Source organism: Ixodes scapularis, unplaced genomic scaffold (assembly GCF_016920785.2).
Source record: "Ixodes scapularis isolate PalLabHiFi unplaced genomic scaffold, ASM1692078v2 PGA_scaffold6__148_contigs__length_123643588, whole genome shotgun sequence".
NCBI lineage: Eukaryota > Metazoa > Arthropoda > Arachnida > Ixodida > Ixodidae > Ixodes > Ixodes scapularis.
Genome location: NW_024609881.1, coordinates 27,177,755 through 27,200,607, shown reverse-complemented (window position 1 = coordinate 27,200,607; position 22,853 = coordinate 27,177,755). Strand labels below are relative to the sequence as shown.

Here is a 22,853-nt window from a genome sequence, read left to right as displayed (position 1 = left end):
GTAGCGGGAGACCGTTACAGGAAATAAGGTAAATTGCAATGGATGGAAAAGCGGTCAGCAGCAGCAGCATCCAAAAGACTACTGCTGACCACTATCAATACCAGATGATCTCAGCACCTGTGGTGACGTGGTGAAAGGCACGCGATACTTGGCAGATTTTGATCAGATTCAAGAACTGCTTCTTCCACTTCTGTCCTGGATCAGTGGATTGAATTGAAGCAGGCAATGAGCATACCTTCCTTCAGCCACCCTATTTGAGCCTTGGGGTGCCTTTCTTTTCTTTTCTTCCTGCCTTTTGTTCGATGCGCCCCCGAAGGTTGCAAACACGTTCATTAAAAGAAAGACTCCGCCGGCTCAACCCCATACTACTGTTGTGCAAGTGCTCGCTTGGATTTTCTGCATCAGCTCCCCTTCTCACGGCCTTTCCTCCTTGCAGATCTGCAACATATTAAATTTTCTTGGGTGGTAAAGATCTGTCGTGCGAATACACCGCAAGTGTCTCCTTTTTCTTTCCCCCATTTTACAGGCAAGAATGTGACCAGGATAGGATAATCATTCGCCTTCTAGGGAAATTATGGTGCTGCATGGTGTTTGTTCTCGTCGTGTGGTGGTACCAAACATTAAAAAAGAGAAAAGCTTGAGGTTCGTTTATGTTTATTTGCTTTATGTCCAGGACCTCCTACTAACATTAAGGACCAGTCCCTTCCGTTTCTGTTCTTGCATGCCCTAGACAAGGCACATCAACTCGGCGCCACACCAATCAACACAACGTATTGTCTCGTCACCAGAGGTATGCTGAGACGCACTGTCCAAGCAGTGTGAATAGTTAACGAGGTGCAAACGGCAGGAAGCAGCTTGAGTTGTCCCGCCTCTAGCGCGAGCTTCAATACCTTCGACAATACGTCGACGTTATGTGCACCTTGAGCGTGTGAGCGCAGCAAAAGCATGGTGGAAGGCACGGAGCGCGTGCCGGAGGCTGGGTGTTTTAAAGACACGTCCTGTCGTTCTCACTTCGTCAGTGACTATAGCAGACGCGTAACAGTCGGGAGACAACAATACCGACATCCTGTTCAAATACGCTGTTCATTGGCTTTCTTCTGCGAAACTTGGCGGACGACGACAGTGGGACCCAGTCGCTGCCTGAGCTTGTGCGCTTCGTAGACAAGAATGGCGACGACCAAGTAATGTTTCGCTTTACAAAATTATGCATCCCTCCTGACTTTCTTCGCAGCCAATTGTGTCTCCTCCAGGCGAGACAGTCAGCAGACAAACAATGGTGGCGCATAGTCGATGCTTCTCAGTGTCCACTTCAAATGCGTCTTCTCCAAGAGTGACAGTAAGCGGAAAAACAATGGCGGCACCCAGTTAGTGCTTCTCACTGTCCACCTCCTTATCCCTCTTGCCAGCCTTGCTGTCGAAGAAGCTGACTGGATCGGTGGGGCTCAGCTTGTTCTGGGTCGCGAAGCCGACCAGATCCCGCTTCATGGCGTAGGCGTCTTCGCCGTCGGCGTAATACTTGGGCTCGATTTCGTTGATGGTGAATCCCAGGGTGTTGGTGTACAGATGCAGGGCAGCGCGATTGCTCTTTCGGACGTGAAGGGAGACGTACTTGGCGTTGAAGCACTCGACCATGGCTCGCGACGACTGGTCCATGAGCTTTTGGGCGAGCCCTAGTCGTCGGTGGGATCGCTTCACGGCCAGGGACGTGATGTGGCCGTGGGGGTCGTCGTCGGAGTCCTCCTCCATTTTGGCCAGGACGTAGCCGACGATCTTGCCCTTCTCGTCCTCGGCGACGTACGAGAGCTGCGGCCACGAGAGTCCGTGGTAGAAGTAGTACTTCATCTGGTAGTTCTCGGGCAGGCACAGGAGGTTGCAGTGCTGCATGTTCATCAGGTCTTCCGTCTTGGCGCACCGTATATTCATCGCGGGGCTTCTCGAAGCGACACTTCCTCAATGAGAACAATAGTTAAACGCAATATTTTGGGCTCACAAGTCGAGGGTTCCCACGCCGTACCTCTCTTGAAGCGGCGAGTTCTTCGAACGCATAGATGACACGATGACACAAACGACGAGGCCTTCCAATCGGATAGACAGATAGTGGAGCACGCGAAACATTGAGATGTTGGAAAATATTTCAATTAAAAGCATTTTTAACATATTACGTTCTTTAATTTTGTTCTGTTCTAAACAAAGTTGTATTAAAAGTGAAAGGTGGAGCAAGGTTTTGGCCAGTGCTCGATGTTCACTGGCCAAAACGTCGTAACTCTCCGTGGGCGAAAAAGGTGATGTTCACCTTTTTCGGGCGTTCTTCGAGCGTCAAAAAGCGAAGCGTAGAAGAGTCGTTTATTTCTCGCCGTTCTTTGGTTCGTTTGCTACCCACGCTCGCATGCTTCGCGCAGTTCGGGCAGGTCATCCGCTGCTTTTAAAACGGGATGGAATACCAGCGCCGCACATATCATGCATAAACTGGCTTGAAAGTTCACAGTAAGCTCTAGCTTTGTAGCAATGGCTGCAATTCCGACAGAGAACACCAAGCAGCTCGACTGCAAGCAGGGTGCAGTCCGCGTCGTCCGCTTCAACGCAGACGGCAACTACTGCCTAACCGGTGGCAACGACCGGACTGTCAAACTATGGAACCCATTCCGCGGTGTCCAACTCCAGAGCTACATGGGCCACGGAGGCGACGTCATGGACGTGCGGGGCTCATGCGACAACGCCTCGATTGCGTCCGTCAGCGGGGACAAGTCCGTCATCCTCTGGGACGTAACCACAGCCAAAAGCGTCCGCAAGTGGCGCGGCCACGCCGGCTCCGTACAAGCCGTCTGCTTCAACGAGGACTCCTCCGTCGTCATTTCCGGTTCTGTGGACGGCAGCGTCCTCTGTTGGGACACGCGGAGTCGTACCAGGGACCCCCTGCAGGCCCTCAAGGAAGCCAGGGATGCTATAACGAGTGTTCTGGCAACTGATCACGAAGTGGTGAGTTCGTCCCTGGACGGCTGTCTGCGACGGTACGACCTCCGCTTGGGCCGGATGGCTCAAGACACTCTTGGGATTCCTGTGACCAGGGTCCAGCTGACTCGAGATGGACTCTGTCTTTTGGCCAGCTGCCTGGGCGGCCCAGTCAGGCTTCTGGACAAAGTGACCGGACAGTCCTTGCAGGAGTTTACGGGACACAAGAACGCTCAGTTCTATCTGGATTGTGTCCTCAGTCAAGACGATGCCCACGTGTACTCTGGGTCTGAGGACGGAGCCGTCTGCTGCTGGAATCTGGTAGAAGGGAAGCTAGTGGAAAGGCTACGACATCCAACGACGGCGCCCGTGCACTCTCTTTCGCAGCACCCGAGCAAGGCCATACTTCTAACGGCCACTCGGGGGCTGGTGTACCTCTGGGAAGCTCCCCAACCTGCCGAAACTGCAGACGCGCGACATAAACCAGAAGGCAGAGGACTGTCGGTGATGCAACCGTGGTGAGGACACTGTGCAGTGCAAATATGCCGTGCCAAACTTTTGCAGTGGCCACCATGGGACCCGTGTGGACAGTGCAAAAAGTTTAAGCTTGCATAATTAGGACATGAAACAAGTATTCTTGCAATTAAATGCTCATGGGCTACTTAGTATATACACCAAGTTTTGCAATTATTAATGCCATAGAAATTGCAATGATCAATTTACAAATTTGGATCATTTTGATCTAGTCACCAAGAAACACTGCCCAATGTAGTCACACCATGGGGCCCATAAACCATGTAATTGTGATCTGTAGCTGAAGGCCCTCACTCCAGGCACCCCCATGCTCACTCAAGCTCGGCTCACCTCCGTGCGGTCGCAGCCTCGCGCTACTCCAACACTACTCTTGCTCTCGTCCTTTTGATCTTCCACCCAGCATGCGCATGGGAGATCGTTGCGCACGACGGCAAGTTCGTCTCCGACAATCTCCTCGTCATCGTCGCTATAGCTGGTCGCCAACGGATCAAAGTCGAAACGTCCAGCTCCCAACATCTGATAACATTCGCTCGTCGCAGCTGCGATCAGTGGCGAAGACTCTGACGAAGCGAGCTATGCCACAGACGTCATCGTCGAAATACGGAAGGTGAAGGGGCAAAGTGTGAGATGCCGAGAGAGTTAAGTCAGCAAGCGTGTGCATGGGGGCGCCATTCGTTGGGCAAGTGACGTCACCTACCCACCAAAGATGGTGGCTTTCCCAAATGGGGTGGATTCAAAAGTCTGCATGTAATCCGATTTATCCACAAAACTATTTCGCCATTTACGATAGATTTAGAAAAAACGTTCAGCCTTTCCACTCTCGTGAAGGAAGACCAGCGGAGCTGTACTCAATACACTGTGCACTTCTTAGTCATTGCGTTTTTCGCGCTGTTTTTTACTATGAATTCCCACCAACGGCGCCCAACTATCCATTCTTCTATTATGGCTGGAAAGGTTGCCGCCATCTACGAGCGACGGCGGAAACCGATTGTCTTGCCGCCGTCGCTTATAGATGGCGGTAGCTGTCCAGGTAGGTTTGTGTCGACATACAGGGACACAATCCTGGGGAACCTAGCCCTTAACAGCTTTGCTGTAAAAAATATAGGAACATACAATGGCTCCTAGCAGTATAGTTTATCACTGTCAGAGCCAAAATATGATAGTTGTGGAATGGAAAAAAGACGCAGTAAAGCTGAGAGACCACAATAAACTTTTAATGCTGGATCACTGAACATCTTTGAAGCCTAACAACCACTTGCTGTCATTAAAAAAACCAAAAAAAAAACCGTTACATTTGCAGTTGATTTCAGCCAGGCAGCAAACACTCGTTTTATTAACCGGTGTCTTGTGAAACGGGAATGGAACAAACCGTCAAGTCAGTCATGTAATGGACTGGTCTCGCTATCCAACATTCCAGAAGATAGCCTGTGGTCCTACAGATCACAAATGAAGTCTGCTACATCCCGTTCCAGGTTAAGAAAAGCGGGAAAATTTCCTCTGGCAAAGCCCTCCACTTTTTCCGTTTTAGCAAGCGAACACCAAAGGGGTGGCAAGTCTGCTTGCCTCCTCTTCAATGTTTGAAAGTGGAAAGAGGAGGGTTTTGCCAGAGGGGCATGTCCCGCTTCCATCAACCTTCAAGATTATAGAGCATGATACTTTAACGCCAAATCTTAACCGGCAGAATGCCCAAAAGACGAGATCCTCCGCAGCTTAAAACCCCGAGCCACCAAAGGGATCTCCTTATCCTGGCCTACTTTTCAAGGTCGCGGAATTTTATTCCCGATGTGTTGACTTCACCGGTCGTCTCGATGCGCTAGGACAACAGGTGGACCCTTCCACAATTTTAGGTACACAACTGCTGTGGCAATGACCTCCGCACAAAACCAGCTTCCTAATGCCGAGTCACTGGGCAGGGACATCCCTCGTGGCTGAGGAGCCAATGCTTGACGCGGTCCCTGGATCCCCCGGAGTAGTGTCCCGGGCTTCCGTCGCCACGCACCACCCTGTGGCAAGGCACAACTAGCTGCAGTGGGTTGCGGCGTAGCGCCGATCCGACGGCCCTGGATGCCCCGGGGTTGCCGCACAGGGCGGCCAGCTGTCCGTAGCTCAGCGTGGTGCCGGGGCCCGCCGCCTCCACCAGGGTGCGCCACACCAGTCCTTGGAAGGAACCTTAATGCAGAACGCAAAAAAAGAAAAAAAAAAATGTTTGGCAATGGTGGCCATCGAGAAAAGAGCCCAAGCGTTTGTTCTGGAACACTGGAAAATAGTTTGAATCACCATACTTTCCGGATCATAGTTGTCACCCTGTGTATAGACCCACTGATCTATAACAATCTGTTTGATTGCGCATGCCCGCTTCAAGTCTATTGCGGCCACCGGTCTGCCATCATGCCATCATACGTCGTCCGCTGAAGCATTGTTAAGGCCATGGTCGCATGACCTACAGATGGTAACCATGGTAGCTGTCGAGGCTTGGCAGCGCTAGAGCGGGTGACGTAACATGGCTGACCATCGACCAGATTTGTGGAGGGGCAATCAGCGATCCAGCAAACCGTCATAGAGATGAGTGTATACACCATTCCACTAAGCTCTCTGGGCACTGTTGTTTTGTTAGACTGCAGCAGCATCGTAAGGTGTCCCCCGCTAAAACACTTACGGGGTTTATTTTCACCACAAAAATAAACTACATTGCCAAACGCTCATTCTTCACCCTAAAATAGCGTTGGCACTCTCAGCCAGATGCCAAAGTTGCAGACCTAACCGGTATCTCATTAAAAAGTTGCGACTTTTAAAAATTTTCAAAAGCAAAAAAGCGACTGATGAACCTCTTGAACAGATAGAGTTGAATGAAGCCATTTACCAAAAAACTTATAAACAGGCCCCCTTTTTCTTACTGAAATTTTCAAAATATAACTTCTAACCCGTGAGCAAGACAACGTTTAAGGCTGGTTCACAAAGCCCCGATTCGCTAAGTTGTGTTATGTAAGCTTACAAACAAGCCACCAAGATACCTGCGCTTGATATCGAGCATGGCTACCAATTTGAGGGGGCATACCTGGCACGCAACGTTCGAGACATATGTTTCGGTGACTTAGAAGCAATGTAAGAAAATAGTGCTCTGTGAACCAGTTTTAAAAGTTGAACCAAGCTTAACTCCTTACCTTACGTTAAGACATTAAGACGAGCCATGTGTCCTTCATGCTCTGTGTTTAGAATGTAGAGTGTCAAGCTATCCCTTTGAATTGGTAGCCCCACTTAATGTGAAGCACAGATTTCCCGCTGACTTGGACATAAGCTTTCGTAATGTAACGTAAGAAAACGGGTCTGCGTGAACCAGCTTTTAGTTCTAAAACTTTGGCAGCTGGTTCGAACCACGAGCGCCACACATAAGAAACTGAGCATTCAGCAATGCATAGTTTATCTTTGCGTTGGAAAAACCCTGTATATTTTTTGGGGGGGGGACACCATCCAAACATTTGGATGGAATCGTCGTGGTTAAAGAAGGAAAAGGCATGCGCTGTTCGACAGTTCCGGTGGCCTCTGTAGCCGGAACTGCCCAAACATCGACGCTCATTTCCTGCTCGTTCATCAACCTAGTAGAATGATCTATAGACCGTTGGAAACAAAAGGTTTTTCCCCGGGTAGTTCGGACCTGGTACATAGTCGGCACGAAAAAAAATTATCCTTCGTAGCACACCTCGATAAACGCCCGTTTTATTAGCTCTGAAAGAAGCTCTGCTATTCACAAAATCTATTACAGGTTTGTCATAACAATCTAGAAAAAATACAAATCCTTGTAGTCTTGCACCTGTAGATAGTCTGCACTACATAAAATTTAAATTAAACTCTTGAACATGTACAGCCTGCGGACTATAGTGCAGACAACACGGACTGCCACATTTCTTCCCTGGGTTAAGAATTTGGAATGTCTTAAAAGGCTAACTCCGCCGATTTTTTGGTAGTCTTCGATTTGGCTGGAAAGTGGTAGACCACATCAATAACCTTTTCTCAACTGATAGCCAAAATAGTTCATAAAAATAAAACTTTTCCGTGAAGTTACTGAATTTTCATGTTATGCCGGCCACGAGGGTTCCAGGAGGCGACCCTGTACTGGCAACAATGAAAAATTCCTGCTTTTCCCTACCCGTGTACGTCACCAGCAGGCAGGCAAACAGGCAACCCAGGCAGCCACGAAGCAGCTTTCTGGGTGCCGGTGATCGAGAGTATGTTCTCACAGCTTCAGGGTTGAAAGTTCCTTTAATCTGTAGCAATCTGTGCTCCGCGCTAAATTGTAGAAACAGCATTGTGGACAGTTTCCTTTTTATCTTTGGTGTAGTGGGAGAAACAAATGCGCTCTCTGGCAGCAGTGGAGGCCAGCCACGTCAAGGTGCTTTCGAGCGAGCTGTGTGTCGAGAAAACTAGCGTCGCATGAAACACTCTCGCTTATGCTCGGAATACTTTATAGCCGCATGCCGCGAGTCGAGTTTCCTGCTACAGTTGGAACAGCTTCAAGAGAGGCAAGCGCAGACTCAAACCGGCTGTGACCACTACAACATCCGTCCAAAGAGGAGTGCCAGCAATACCGCGAAAAATAGTGCACATTCTATAGTAGAAGCCAGGCTCAGAGTTCAGGGTGGGAGAAAGGAAGGCTGGAGAGGAGAAAGCAGATTGATTGCTAAAGAGAAGGAAACATCCCCCTCTCCGCCATTCCGCCTGCTTCCTCCTCCCCAGCCTTCCTTTTCCTCGCCCTGAACTCTCAATGGGAAGCTGAAATACTTCTTGAAAAAAAAACGAGATAGAGGTGAATGGTACCATATTCTTATCCCATGAATCCAAATATCACGTTCGTTTTTCTCCGAGATGTAACTAAACGTAAAAAAACAAAAAACCTCCGATCAGTTTTGACGTCATACTAGGATCTTTGGGCCGCCAAGCGCGTGTCGCTCGTGTGGGCAGCGCGTGCAATTGCAAGCTTGCCAGGTATATTCCACTGCATTGACACCGGTCGTGATGTATCTTTTTGACCTTTTTTTTGAAAATAGCAAGATTGAGCGTGCATAGCTCTGACAGGCACTGAAGATGCGCGAGATTGGAGATTCTGAAAACTCGTAATATGACGTTACGTCCCGGGAAGGAGGGGCTTCGGCGGTACTTTGCAAATTAATTTCTGCAGCCTCCGTGCACAAAATTTAAAAAAAAAATTCTCTACATTTGTGATCTTGGAGGCCAAATAAAGATGATTTAGGTGTTTTTCTTCAACTGCAAAACCACACTGGTTTCCCTTTAACCTGTCACCAACTACAGCACTATAGTTGATATTTGGCACGGTCACATTTCTTCCCAATTGATTCAGTTATTTTTTTTCATAAACACTATATTTGGTTTGGACATCGAGCCTAGCTCGGGCTTCCCAAGGACACTCGCGCGACAAATCTCTTGAAGATGAGAAGTGAAACGTCTAAACAAAGTTCAAGTCTGACTTTCAACACGACTTTTGACACACTGCTATTTGTGTCTGGTACAACAGAGGTTTAGAGAGCAAGTGTTGAGGCCCTGTTGAGCTCCGTGAATATACGAGAGAGACATTGCCTGGTTTGCCAAATGGTTGGCATGAAATTTTTTTTTGCAGAAGAGGAGGTGAAAACGGAGAAATATTATAAAGGGCTGAAAGGTTTTTATAACTATGAAAATATTAATGTCATTGAGGAGATAGGCATGCAAATTTACAGCTGACAAAGACAAAAAAAAAACACTTAATTAAAAAAAAATTGTATATAGAATTACGTTCTTCCATGTGCACTAGTGGATGAGTGTTTGAGCATGTTGCATTCTAATCCCGACAGTAAAAAGAAAAAAATAAGTATGGGTTTAAATCTTTACAGTGGAGCTGTTAAGAGCTACTTTCCACAGGATTGTGTCCGCCAGCAAATAAATGTCGGCACAACGCTCCGGACAGCTGCCGCCATTTATAAGCGACGGCGGCAACCAGACAACCGGCTTGCCGGCTGCCTGGTTGCTGCCGTCGCTCATAGATGGCGGCAACCTTTCGAGCCTTTCCACTCCGACTTGCAACTGGCCATTACTTCATTCCCACCATAGTACAGCTTTGCTGGTCTTCCTTCTCCAGAGTGGAAAGGCTGAAAGTTTTCTTGTTGGGTAACAATTGGTTAACTTATTTTGAATTAAAAATTTTATGATGCATTTCTGTACTCTGTGCACTATCTCAAGCAAATATTCATTATTTGAAGATGAATGTGCAACGATTTTGTGTATTTATACGCCTTTCATTGCACCTTGTGTTTGGCTTGGTGTTTGCAGAGTTCTTTTAATTTTAATTTCAGCACGATCTTCATGAATACTAACCCGTCATCTGGCCTACACGAATGCAGCTCACTCCATTCTATACATTTAATGTTTAGGAGAATCACAGCCTAGATATGTTAGGTCACAGCTTAGTAAGCACACAATCATCGCTTTGGAAGGCGAACAAAGTATGCGCCACGCGCACAAACACTGAAAATGGCACCGTCCAGAAGCACTTTTTTGGAATGGTCCATAGAAATTTTGTTCTATTACTTAAAGGAGCTGTGCAACAATATCAGTGCTTTGCTTAAATAATCTGGGAGTTGGTGTCTTGACCTTTCTGAAGTAAAGAACAAAAAACCGCTCTTGCCTGCATGTCCTAGTTTTTATTTTAAAAATGGACAAAGATTGAGGTTTTTGGCACCTCAAACTCCTTCACCATCTTCCGAGTCACGTGCACTGTGACGTCAATGGGGGTCGCACGGGGTCCCGGTGAAGCTCTCTCTCTCTAGAGAACTCATCCACACGCAACCGTGCGCTGGCGCAGCGCAAACAATATTGTGAAAGGAGGAAAGTCTCATCCGGGTTTGGCCATACTTGTCCGGCCCTGTTCCCCTCCCCCTCCGGCTTCTGGTGGCTGTTCGCAGTAGCAGAGAGAGCTGACGGTTCTGTGGGCCTAGGATAGATGGCGCCACTAAAATTCCGTGTAATAAAAGTTTTCTCGATGATACCAGGCTTTTTACGTATTTATATTTATGTTAGAACGACAAGATTTATAGAAAAGTTACCTTTTATCGAGCAGGTATTCGCACAACTTGCTATCTTTCTACAAGACCCCCATTGACTTCATGCCGCGTGATTCTCATGGATGTTGCTCGCGGCTGCGGGTCGGGGAATATTCTAATTTTTGCTTCCCGATTACGTGGTGAAATTGCAACATTTTGAAGGAAACAGGTGTGTTTTCTGTCCTTTCTGACAAGATAAACAATGTCAAAAGTATAAGATGCAAATTCTTTCAAAGTTAAAATCGTTGCACAGCTCCTCCTTTAAGCACCAAAGAGCATATGCAAGCTACAAAAGTGGTGGTACATGCTATCGTCTGCAACAGCAACTTTTCTAAAGAAAATCTAAAACAAATGGCCCATTTCTTTAGATAAGACCAGAGTGTGGGGCACCTGTACCCGTAGTCCAAGCATTCCACGTGATGCTTTGCTAACTTGTAAAAAAAATTATTGCTTGACTTGTCAACATTTTTCCTTGAGGGCCCGTGGGGCATTATACAAAGGAGTGGCAGTAGAACAAAAACAAATGGAACAGTAACCACAATTATAACACTGTAAGCTAGCTAGGTATATGTTAGATAAAGAGAGGGTAATAGCCTCAACAAATTTAGTAGTATCCTTAATAGAAACAATGTTATGAGGTAGTGAATTCCACTACTCGATGGCCAATGGTAGTGTGAAAGTCTGGTGAGAAACAGTTGATGATTGAATTGGACGTAATCTACATAGGTGATCTAGACGCGGGATAGAATGAAAACAGATTTGCTCGCGATTTCATGAAACTAGCTAGTCGCTGCTTGAGCATACCGAGTAGTAAAAACAGTTTCCTCAAAATTCCAGTTGCTTTTTTTTTTTTCTACTTTCTCATAGTTAAGTTTGTAGGCCAAGGTCATACTTTGTGCAAGTAGAGATTATCATTAACTTCAGGTAGCACAAACGCTCCCGTTTTCTCGCTGTTAGACCCGATTGCCCATCGCCCGCCTCGCTGCACGCCGGTGACGTCACGTTTGGATGGCGGGGAAAACTGGGGAAAAACTAGGGAAGGAGAACAATGTTTCAGTGTCAGAAAGCACAGCTTATCACTTTTTTAATTAACTAGAGTGAATCTGGGGGAATCAGGAAGCCATCTGCATTCAGATGATGCCTTTAAATTAATTTGCTAAAACAATCGGCAAAGTTTCCCCCTTTAACATCGTCAAGTGCCCGAGCACTTCTCGATTAACGTAAACATTCTACAGGGTGTCACAAAAAAAAAAAAAAAAAAATTACAGGTTTTTTTTTTACCGCAAAAATAAACTAAGCATCGCCGAATGCTCATTCTCCGCCCAAAGGTAGCGCTAGAGGTCACAACCAGATGCCAAAGTTTCAGTCCGATCCGATACCTTACTCAAAAGTTATAAATGATTTTCTGAATACATAGGGTGCTATGGCACCAGAAACCGAAAACGGGAAAAAATGGGCTCCATTTTCCCACTAAAATTTTCAGAAAATCACTTGGTAACTTTTGAATAAGGTGTCTGTTCGGGCTGAAGCTTTGGCATCTGGTTGTGACCTCTAGCGCTACTTTTGGGCGGAGAATAAGCGTTCGGCGATGCCTAGTTTATTTTTGCAGTGAAAAAAACCCTGTCAACTTTCTTTGCGACACCCTGTATATAAACATTGCAATGTGTTACCATCTAGTGTTAAACTCTTAATTTATAATGCATTGTTCAATTCTCATATATCCTACTGTCACCAAGTGTGGGAAACCACGACTAATACAAACCTTAATAACTTTTTTTTATTGCAGAAGAAAGCAATTCGAGTTGTAGCCAATGAGTCATATTATGCACGGACCAATCCCCTTTTTTATAAGCATAAAGTAATAAAATTACCGATGATTACAAATATAAGCTTGCAACAGTACACGCGGCATCCCTGAAATGTTTTAACCACACATTACCGCTGTTTTCTAGACAAGTGTTTAAAATATGGCGCATGGAGTATGTAGCGCCGGATCCCAGAAAGTACCTCGTCCTAGGACAAACTATGGGCTTCAGTTACAGGTTTTAGTTAAGCTAGTTGGTACATACTGTTGGCAATCGAGTCAGCTGAACTTGTGGACACAAACGAAAAGACTGGACGAACGCACCGCTGGGCTTCAAATGGTACACTATACACTGCCAACCGTACTAAACCTTTTAAAAGACCAACATGTTTGTATTGATGCATTTAATAAGAAAACAATATGCAAAATGTTCACCTTTAACTTCTAAAATTTTCTCCTGCATGGCACTGCCTGTTTCTCTCAGTCTTTAAAATGTTGTGTTGACTTTTCCTGCCTACCAATCTGCCGTTAGGGGCAGGGACCTCGCCAAGCTGCACCGTTTGCAGCTCGTTTCCCTGTTTCCATCACCCATATGTATGGTGGTAGTAAATAAATGAATTGAATTGAAATGCAACATTCCGGTGGGTGACAAAGGGATGGTCCTGCTGTGTACATTTACTGTAAAGTTGATGTGCATGCGCTTCTGTTTTTAATAAAATGAAATCCGTGTAGCGAAGGCGCATACACAGGACGTAGGTCACAATGTGAGTCACTTTTAATTATGCAGTGACTGAACTAATAATTTCAAAACTGAGACTCTCCCCAGTGATAGGCCCCCCTTAGACAGGACCCTTGACAGTTACTAGTATGGCACCAATGCTTTTCCCCTGCAATGCATAGCTTGAACAAAACTGTACAAGCCTGATCATGCTGTCAAAGATTGCGAAGCGGAGAGTCTGCCGACTGCAAACTATTACCCGGCAGAACAACCTCGCAGACATTGATGTGGCCACGTAACATAAATTTTCTAGCCAAACTTAGCGGGGAAATTGATGTCACGTGATTTCAGGTCGCGTGATGTGATCCCGTAATGTCCATTTCCCAGCATGGAAACTGACATCACCATATTGGAACATGGTCACGTGACACAATTTCCTCGCTGGGAAATCGACATAACATGACTTCATAATGACACCCACACTGCTTCATGATGCAACGGTGACATAATGATGTCTACATGAAATCACGTGACGTTATGACATCTTGGAGACTTCGTGATGACATCACCGTTCAGTCATGGCATCACGGTGATCTCGTGATGATGTCACAATCCTTTGCGACGGGTCTTTGAGACGGGCCTTCACGGCGGGACCAATAAGACTTTGTGAAGAGACTTCACGACGGCACTTTGTGATGGGACCTCGTGACGATTTTCTCATACAAATTTTCCGATAAAACTCATTTGGTGTCGAAAGTTTGGCCACGGTTTGATGAAACACCCGATAGCGTCATTCTTGCCAAACCGCCCACCTTTTGGAAAGCAGGTAGCCTCGCAGATAGGGGGCAGGGGCACCTGAGGGATCCTGTCCACGTCCCTGAAGTACCCGTCCAGCCACGAGAGACAGCTCAGGACGGGACGGTACGTGTAGCCGTTGTCTTCAAACTCCTGGCTGAGGAGCTTCACCTCAGCACTGTGGTGGGAAGTGAAGCAAATTTCAGTGAGGTTCTGTTCTCGGCGGCGGCTTTCCAGGCGAGCGATGTGCTCTCCTTTCGCAAGGGAGTCTGAAGCGATGGACGCACTGGAAGTCGAGGCGACAGCAGCTTCACGTTGGTCGCGGATCCATTCGCGCTGCTGCATACATCGCCGCTCTTTCTGCACCCAGTCTTCTTTCTTTCCCCAAAATGGCATGTGAGTCTAAACCGAAACTGATCAGAGCGTAGGAAACGGTGCGCAAAACAGATGAGGACAAAGAAACACGCGTGACGAGCGCTGCGCTCATCATGTTTGTTTCTTCTTCGTCCTCCTCCGTTTTTCGCGCCGTTTCCTACTATGAATTCCCATCAACGCGCCCAACTATCCATTCTTCTATGATAGCTGGAAAGGTTGCCGCCATCTACGAGCGACGGCGGCAATCAGACTGGTTGCGTGCTTGCCGCCGTCGCTTATAGATGGCGGTAGCTGTCCAGAGGTTTGTGGAGGTTTGTGTCGACAAGATTTTGGTACCGGATACGATCCCGGGGAAGCTAGCCCTTAACAGCTCTGCTGTAAAAAAGAAATATGCCAGCAGCTCGATATATCAGAGATAGCTGGCTGAACTCAAAGCAAAAGTTCACCACTGCGATGAGAACGCGGGAACCGATCACTCTTGTCGGGCCGTAGGGACAACCCTTGTGGTGACTCATCGTCACTTCCTTACAACTGAGCCGACGCAGCACTGCATGGAGAAGGGCCGCATGGTCGGGCTTTGCAACCAAGGCTGTCTGGATAGTGAAGGGTGACTCATCTCAAGATGAGATATTTGACAAGCACGGTATGACAGCTAACCTGGAGTCTTTAACGTGAATCGCCATGTAATTTGGACTGATAAGTAAATAATGACGTAAATCATTTAAGGTGGCCATTCACAGTGCCACACACTTACCTGAAAGACCTGTCAAAAACAGCTATCGTACAGTTTACAATGCAAGGATTCCAGATGGCGGCACTGATATGGATGAACTTGAGCACCACGGCGCGGAGCCTGGGAATTTTGGCGCACTGGAAACCTATTCAGAGATTCCAGCCAACACCATCGGTCCATCCATAGATGAAATGTTGTGACCCTGAAGAGTCAATCATTTAGTGGCCCTCGCTGGCATATTATGCTCATAACGATACTTGTTTAATCTGTCCATAGCCATCTGTAAAGAATGCGGCACCACCCTATTGTACAACACGTAAGGCGTTGACCCCAGAAGATGAATAGATAGTTTACTTTAATGCCTGTCAACAGCAGTGAGGCCTACAGGACAGTAGAATTCGGTGAATGAAACACAGTCGCTGTCATTGCCTAAGGCAGAGTAAAAGGAAAGTGAAAGAAACAATGGGATGCGGACAATGATTACCTTTCATCTGGTGCAAATGTGCTGTCGTTGATGCCCTCCACTTGATTCAGCTCATGCAGGCCGTGAGGGCAACTCTTGACCAGCAGCTGTCCGATTGGGCTGCTCAGCAGGTAGTCGTTGGTGGGGCCATAGGGACAACCCTTCTGGCGCCTCATTGTCGCTTCCTTACAACCGAGCCGACGCAGCACTGCCAAGAGGAAGGCCACCTGATCAGGTTTCGCTACCAGAGGGATTTGCGTACCAAGGCTGTCCTAAAGGGCAACTCCGCCCAGTTTCGAAAATGTCGGGATAATGAGCGATTTCGCTTTAAAAAGCCCTAGTAAAAGACACCATGTCATCAGCTTCGTGAAAAATGGTACAGTATATATTTTTAAATCTAGTTTTAAACACATACAGAAATTGAAACCGAAACATTAGCTCTGTCCGGCAACATTGGCCTCGGGCTGCCAAAAACATGGCTACCATGTGGTACGAGATGTCACGTGATCCTCTACGCAACGACGGGCGAGACTGGGGCGGGCGTGTGCCAGGTGCAAGCGTCGTCTGCACCGCACTTTTCACCACATTTTTGTGTCTACGACATTCGACGACGTCTGCACAACTGCGGCATAAGATCTGTGCATGTAGTGTCTGTAGTGTAGACGAAACTCCGAGAGACAATTATCACAAACGGCAAGACGACAACGGCAATTGCAACGCGGGAGACGGTGATAACTACGGGACCACAGCGGGAGGGGCCACAAGACTCCCGGGAAGCACACTGCGCAGGTGCGTTACGCCAATCGCCAGTCACGTGGACACTGCTAAGTGCTTGGAGGAAACATTGCTGATGGCACCTGTTATGCTTGCACGGAGAAGTAAAAACAAGCAAAAGGGCACAATGGTGATGATGTTTAACCCAATGATGGTTATGCTTACACCACAGCCTTGAATGCAGTGCTGGTTGCGCATCAATACGCCAGCTCGAGTCAGCTGATTTTGGCAACTTGGCGAGTTACAGTTTTCCGGACCGTTTTAGAAACTATTAGACAGAACTATGTCGTAATATTTTACGTGTGGTCTTCCTAGGTGATACTGAAAAGGACTGCATTGTTTTTTCAAAAACAAAAATGAAGCGGAGTTGCTCTTTAAACGGGCACTAAAGTGGTTTCTGAGATTGTCTCTTTATGGTCATAACTAAATCTACTGCAGGCTCTAAGCCATCTAAGAAAATCCAAGACATGAATTTATATGCATCTGATTTCTCTGTTAAAAACAGCATCAAAGATTGCAACACACCTGCTGTTCTGCGATACAGCGCAGGAACCAGAAACCTTTGCACATGTGACAGCCAACCACGGGTGACCGCTTCCCGCGTGCAAATTGCACACATCCAGAAATCTGTTAGCGCACAGCGATCGCTCATGATTGGTTGTCGCATACTCAACGGTGCCCTCTGGTTTATCTGCAGACTTACCGCAAAACAACTGTGTTGCAATCTTTGATTCCAATTTAATAGAAAAATCGGCTGCAAATCTCTTCGATCTTGGGTTTTCTAGAACATTTAGGTTAAAAACTGACTAATGATCATAAATAGAGGACCTCAGAAACTTTAAAGAACCCCTGAAAAGGAAAAAAAAAGTTTTTTTAAAAGTCTTTTTAAACAGTCTAAATGGGGGCATGCGTGCTAAAAAATAAAATTTACGGGAAAAAAAAAATTTTTTTTAGAGCAATATTTACGGCGAGAGATTTATTGGAAATGCTGCGTGGCAAAGTCCACGACGTCAAGGAATGGTCAGTCGCTCAACGAGATGGTAATTCGCTCTTTCCACCTCCATGTGAAGGTGAAGCCGATCCACCTCTCCTCCATGCGTCTGAAATGCCGAGAGAAAACGAAGTGGAAAGGAGGTGACTACCGACAAAATCACATCTTGCGCTTTGAATATTGCTTTAAAAGAAATTTCTTTTTTCGCGTAAAATCCTTTTTTTTTGTTTTGTTTCGGGGGCCCTTTAATGCTCTTTCATCGAACGCATGCTGGGCATTTCTTACAAGCACTACCAACAGTCATTGTGCGACTTTGCAAGACATGTGCCAAGAGCGAGCGCTGTGCAGCCATTCTCTTCCAGGGGCCAGACGGGGCACATGCCTTGCACATTCGACGCTTTTAAAGAAACTAACACAAATGCATAAAGGGGCTTCACAATGGCACAATCTATCAACTATTTCTGGAATTCTGACAATGTAAGTGGCCATTTCTCATAAAATTTGATCCTACAAATACTGTCAAACCTTGCGCACACGTTGGAAGCGTTTTAGGTCTCCCCAATGGAAGGGGCCAGTGTGCAAGTGTTGTCATAAGCGATTATGTGAGCACAGTGCACTCAATCACACTCAAGTGAAAATGTGTGGGCCAGCCTCCAGCACAAAAACGTGACAATATATATATGGGTCGTACTAAGACTTGCTATAGTCAAACCATATGTTTTCTTCTGCCAGAGGCGGATAAAGCTGCCGTCTCTACAACACACCACAAAGGGGAAGACAGCCAAATAGGGATCCCTGTGAGCAACATGGGGGAGCTTACAACTTAAACACAATACGAAAAATCATTGACTCTAGGGGACTTGGCCAATGGGGTTCAGAGATCCAACAATCATTTTCTGAGGGATAGATGAACCAACACACGTTACTAATAATGCTTGACGGCCAGTTTTTCCATGACTGTTGGGGCTTAGTTGAACCAATATTAATACCAAGTATGCTTAAAGAAAAAAAAAAACCTGATTCAGTTGGTGGATATTATTCTTTAATAAAGCAAGTGCTAATAAACCTCCAAAACACACCTTTGTGGGAAGTTAAACACCCTTGGATTCAGCCGCTCACTGACTATACTTTGTTTGAGGTAGAAGTCTGACGTACCCGTCGTGCTTTCCACTTCTCCTCGCTCCCTCCTTTTCTATATCCTCTCCGGGTCTAGAACTCGTCACAAGCCCAGTCGTCACGGGTCAACTGGTCATAGGTGAACTCATCTGGTAGGCCAATTCGTCACAGGCTATCTAGTACAAGGAATTCTTGTCACGCTGGAATACTAGTCACACAGAACACCCTGGAACACTCGTATTAGGACTTCGTTTTTTATACAATATGTGACGAGCGACTTCGGTTTCATGTTGGTATAAGTCAATATCTGAAACAGTGAGATCCACAATGTGAGTTGCAAGGGAAATAATTATAATAACATACATTCTTGGAAATCTTGCATCAACTTGAAATAAAGCAGCGAATTTATTTACTGTGAAACAGAAACCACAGGCAAGGAGTGGAGGTTTGAGAAGAAATCTTGTCGCATTAGCCCTTGAGTGGCAAGTGTCTTTTAAGCTGCTCGCTTGTGCAACAGCGTGTGTGTGTGTGTTTTTATTCTTTAATAAAAAAATTATTGTATTAACAGTTTTTAAGACAGACATGCCAGATCCTGAGGATACTAGGCTTGACCATACGACATATTAAAGGGGTACGGAAACCAAATTCTGGAGCTCATTTCTTTGTTTCAACACGACGCAGGTAGCAGCACAACCACAGAAACATAAATATTGCGCTAGAAAACGCAAGAAAACATATTTTAAAGTGAATTAAACGATAATCAAAAACCACCTGGTAGTTGGTTATGAAGCTTCAATGGAATGTCATGACGACAACATGCCTCTGAAAGCAGCACCGCAGCGGTATGTCCGCTCACTGGTATAGATTGCCTAGGCCTGAACGCAATACCGAGGCGTCTTGGTGGAAAGAGCCAAAACGAAGTGAGCCACCTTGGTTTCAGCTCTCGCGCGACGTGCAAACGGGTGCTTCGGTTGTTCTCAGGTTTGGTGCGCGTGCTGGCCCCGCGATCTCTACAGCCCTTGGGTACTTCGACAAAGAGAGATTGTAACGCGTTGACGCCTCCAAGTGGCAAAACTCGTCACTACGGTACGCTTGGTCGCCCGAGGCATGATGACGTCAAGACGTCTGCCGGATCTCCCGAGATGCATCGCGCTCCTCCATGGCTGATTTTGAAGCGCTCGCCAAAATCGCGGCATTTAGAGCATAAAATATAGCCATCTGCTCAAAATACGACCGTGCGATTATTCATTACAGGCTTAGCTGATCATATTGAACTAATTTCTTGATGTTTTCTCTATATTTCAAGTTTCGATTCCGTATCCCTTTAAAAGGCTAGTAAATCATGGAATGAAACCTCCCTTCATTGAACCTGTATAAATTACACAAATGTCTCGGATAGATAACTGGATGTTTCTTGAAACTTTCCCAAGTGTGCTGATTGCAAAAACAATTGTGAATACCAAGAAGCACCCGGCACCAAGTAGAATTCGATGCAGAAAATCGCTTTATTCTTTTTAATTGAAAAAAAAAAAAAAAAAAAACTGTGTGAAAAGTAGTTAAGGAAATATGTAAAATATAAAAAAATATGAAATAAATTAGTCAACAGTGGTTTGTACAGCAGGAGTTTATAGACCTTTTCACTCTCCGCCGCAAAGGCGCTTCCATCTTGGAATCACGTGATGCGGCTGCCATTAGGTTGCTTCAACTCGACGCTCCGCTCTTCTGAGCGCATTGGCGGATCCGTTGAATTTGTGTTTTTGTTGCGTTTCACCGCGTTTCTTACCTTACTCCGTAAAGTGTCAACCGATACTTATATTTACCACGTAATTGGATTGCATCATAGTATACACAACCTTTTTGTAACAGATTTTGACTATTTTTACTGTTGGTGTGCTGGCTATGTCTGAAGAGGCTGTATGGGCACATGAATCAGTGTTAGTGCTCACGCACATTGAGCACATATATGACCCCAAGACAGCACAAGGAGTTTAAAGGTCAATAACTTACGAGAACTAAGGTTTGCTACTAATAGTGGCTGAACATTCGCAATAGTAAGCACAAAGTAAGTATATAATGATTGTGCATTTAGGATTTCAAGGGAGGTGACAAAATACTCAGTGTAAATAACCACATGTGTTTCCTGAAAGCATTGTGTTTTGAATTCATAACAAGTCAAAGACAGTGAAACAGTGGCTTTGAACTATATGGATAAACTCGTGGACAAAAAAAAACGAAAAAAAACCCCGCTTAATTTGAATTTTTTTTTTTTTTTATGCTAGAAATAATGGGACATCAACATATTCATTTACAATATCACACCTATGTTTGCTTGATGTTCTTGATTGTTTTTGCGATTTTAACATACACTTCATTTGTGAATTCCAAGAAACTGTATACCGTGCATAATTAGTCCCATGTCTACAGTTTTTTAATTGCATAAATGAATTTCTTCAGATAACCAGTTGAATTCAATTACTTCATTCCAACACAAAGGTTGAGACTCCCCGCATAAGTAACTGTCACAGACTGCTTGAGAACGCCTGGGGTCCACATTATGTAACGCCGAAAAGAATTTGTCTGCATGAAAATGGCCCGAGTGCAGCATTGACGACAGCGAATAGGGATTTACTTTTAGTAGCTGGCAACGCCGAAATCTACAAAACGCATCGCTCCAAACCAGTAAAGAGCTTTCTACACAGGTTCATGGTGTTATGCCTGGCGCTCCACTTCAGTTTGCACCCTTTAATTTCATCAGGCTTACGGAAAATGAATGTCAGGTTTCATTTAAGGGGCCTGTCACTTATCAACTTGAGGACGTCGTAAGCAAATGTCCATATGTTACTCATTAACAGGATTTCAAAATATTTGCCTGTTCCATAAGGCGAATATTTTGAAATCCTGTTAATAAATACTTAGTTAAATTAATTTTCTAGTTGGCCTAGGTTGGTCTATTCAAATATTTCTATGGAACCAAATTTATTTAAATGAAACAGGTCCAGATAATAACACGTTTTTTTTAAATATTGTGTACGTCATAATAGGGGACTTTCCCAGTCTGCAAAGTTCACAAAATGTTGGTGAACCCAAACATGGAGACGTAAACTTGTCACTTTCTCTATTTTTCGTGATTCAGCACATTATTAATTATGTTGTGGACCTGCTTCTTCACTAACCACTCATGCAATATGGTCTGATGCATTAAAGAGTTTTAAGGCTCATTCACACTGCCCCCCGCACTGCACCGGAACCTTTGTGCTTCATATTAGGCGAGACTACCAGTTCAAGGAGGAAGCATGACACTCGACATTCGAGACACAAATGCACAAACAAACACGGACCCCCTGCAGTTTTGAAGAGGAGGATGCTAAAAGGATTATCTTCCCTGCAGAAAACCCAAGTTGAATGTCGGCAAAACAGGACAAGCTGCTTCCACGAAGTCCTCCACTCTTTCCACCTTAGAAGAGCGAACGTTAAAGAGGAGGCGAGTGAACTATCTTGCCCTTCCAGAGTTCACCCCACTAAAGTGAAAAAGTTTGTCCCGTTTTTTCAACCTGGAAAACCTTGCCACAGTGATAGGGGCTACCGAAAGCCAGCGGAGAAAACGAAACAAGGGCTACTTACGTGCTTCGGAAGTTTCACAGGCAGTCTCTCAAAGCCCGAGATATCCACAACTCGTTAAGGCTGAATGTTCGTTGACTTCACGCAGGGCCAAGTTCACCGATGCTTGGTACGAGACGACGATGCTAACGAAACCGACGCCCCGACGCAATGAAGCAACCGCGGAAGTTTAGTTTTTGACTAAAGGATTGGATTGGCCTGAGAACAGAGAACTTCGCTCGGCTGGCTGTCACAACGACCGCTTTTGCTAGTCTAGTAGTTTAGGCTAGGTGGCGCAAGCTGCCGCCCATTAGAGGGGAGCGCGGTAATATTTATAATGTTTAATCATTCATATCGATTTATTTGCCCAGCGGTTAATATTTATTAAGCAGTCTGAGTTGTGACATTAAGCAATGCAAAACGTCACGCTTGCATTGCTTAATGTCACAACTCAGACTGCGTTTTTTGGTCTAAACATATGTTTCGGATCGTCATTCGCTGAGCTGCCTCCGCAAGTTGCCGTGATTGGCTCTCCGAGTGTGTTGCGGGGAAGTAGATGCACGGGCTTTTTTTTAGAGTGTGTAGTAATATTAGCATGACCCAGTACTTAAACCATTCAGTTATCGATAGAAAATCTTCCAATATATTTTTTAAATGTGAGGGTAAAAAGAGAGGGAGATTGATGATGATGATGATGATACAGACGCCAACGCCGCCCTCGGAAATTTTTTGAACATTAGAAATCAGCAGTTTGTCTGCCATCCGCCAGGTAGCGCAACAAAGCACCCAAACAGTTTTTAATTGTTTTTAAAATTAGCTAAGCTCTACACCTATTGAGAAACCAAAGCAAGATCATTGTGAAAATTTAATATATATCGCGTAAGCAGGTGAGTGGAAAGGCTTCGCCCCCGGTGCC

At 45.7% G+C, this 22,853-nt stretch overlaps 3 protein-coding genes across 3 annotated transcripts; 1 reads left to right on the top strand and 2 right to left on the bottom strand.

Moving 5' to 3' along the window:
* Positions 1–637: 637 nt before the first annotated feature.
* On the bottom strand, positions 638–2,255 carry LOC8038246 (N-alpha-acetyltransferase 10). The gene has a single exon (XM_002400268.4). It carries the CDS (start codon positions 1,921–1,923, stop codon positions 1,366–1,368), a length of 558 nt encoding a protein of 185 aa, XP_002400312.1. The 5' UTR covers positions 1,924–2,255; the 3' UTR covers positions 638–1,365.
* A 57-nt stretch (positions 2,256–2,312) lies between these two features.
* On the top strand, positions 2,313–3,621 carry LOC8038245 (WD repeat domain-containing protein 83). The gene has a single exon (XM_002400267.4). The coding sequence runs from the start codon at positions 2,506–2,508 to the stop codon at positions 3,469–3,471; it is 966 nt and encodes a 321-aa protein (XP_002400311.3). The 5' UTR covers positions 2,313–2,505; the 3' UTR covers positions 3,472–3,621.
* Positions 3,622–4,676: 1,055 nt separating this feature from the next.
* On the bottom strand, positions 4,677–22,135 carry LOC8038263 (methylated-DNA--protein-cysteine methyltransferase). Its single transcript, XM_040216128.3, has 4 exons — positions 21,962–22,135; positions 15,481–15,667; positions 13,906–14,066; positions 4,677–5,652 (listed from the first exon to the last, which is right to left on the bottom strand). Exons 2-4 carry the CDS (start codon positions 15,633–15,635, stop codon positions 5,375–5,377), a joined length of 594 nt encoding a protein of 197 aa, XP_040072062.1. The 5' UTR covers positions 15,636–15,667; positions 21,962–22,135; the 3' UTR covers positions 4,677–5,374.
* Between the last annotated feature and the right edge of the window lie 718 nt (positions 22,136–22,853).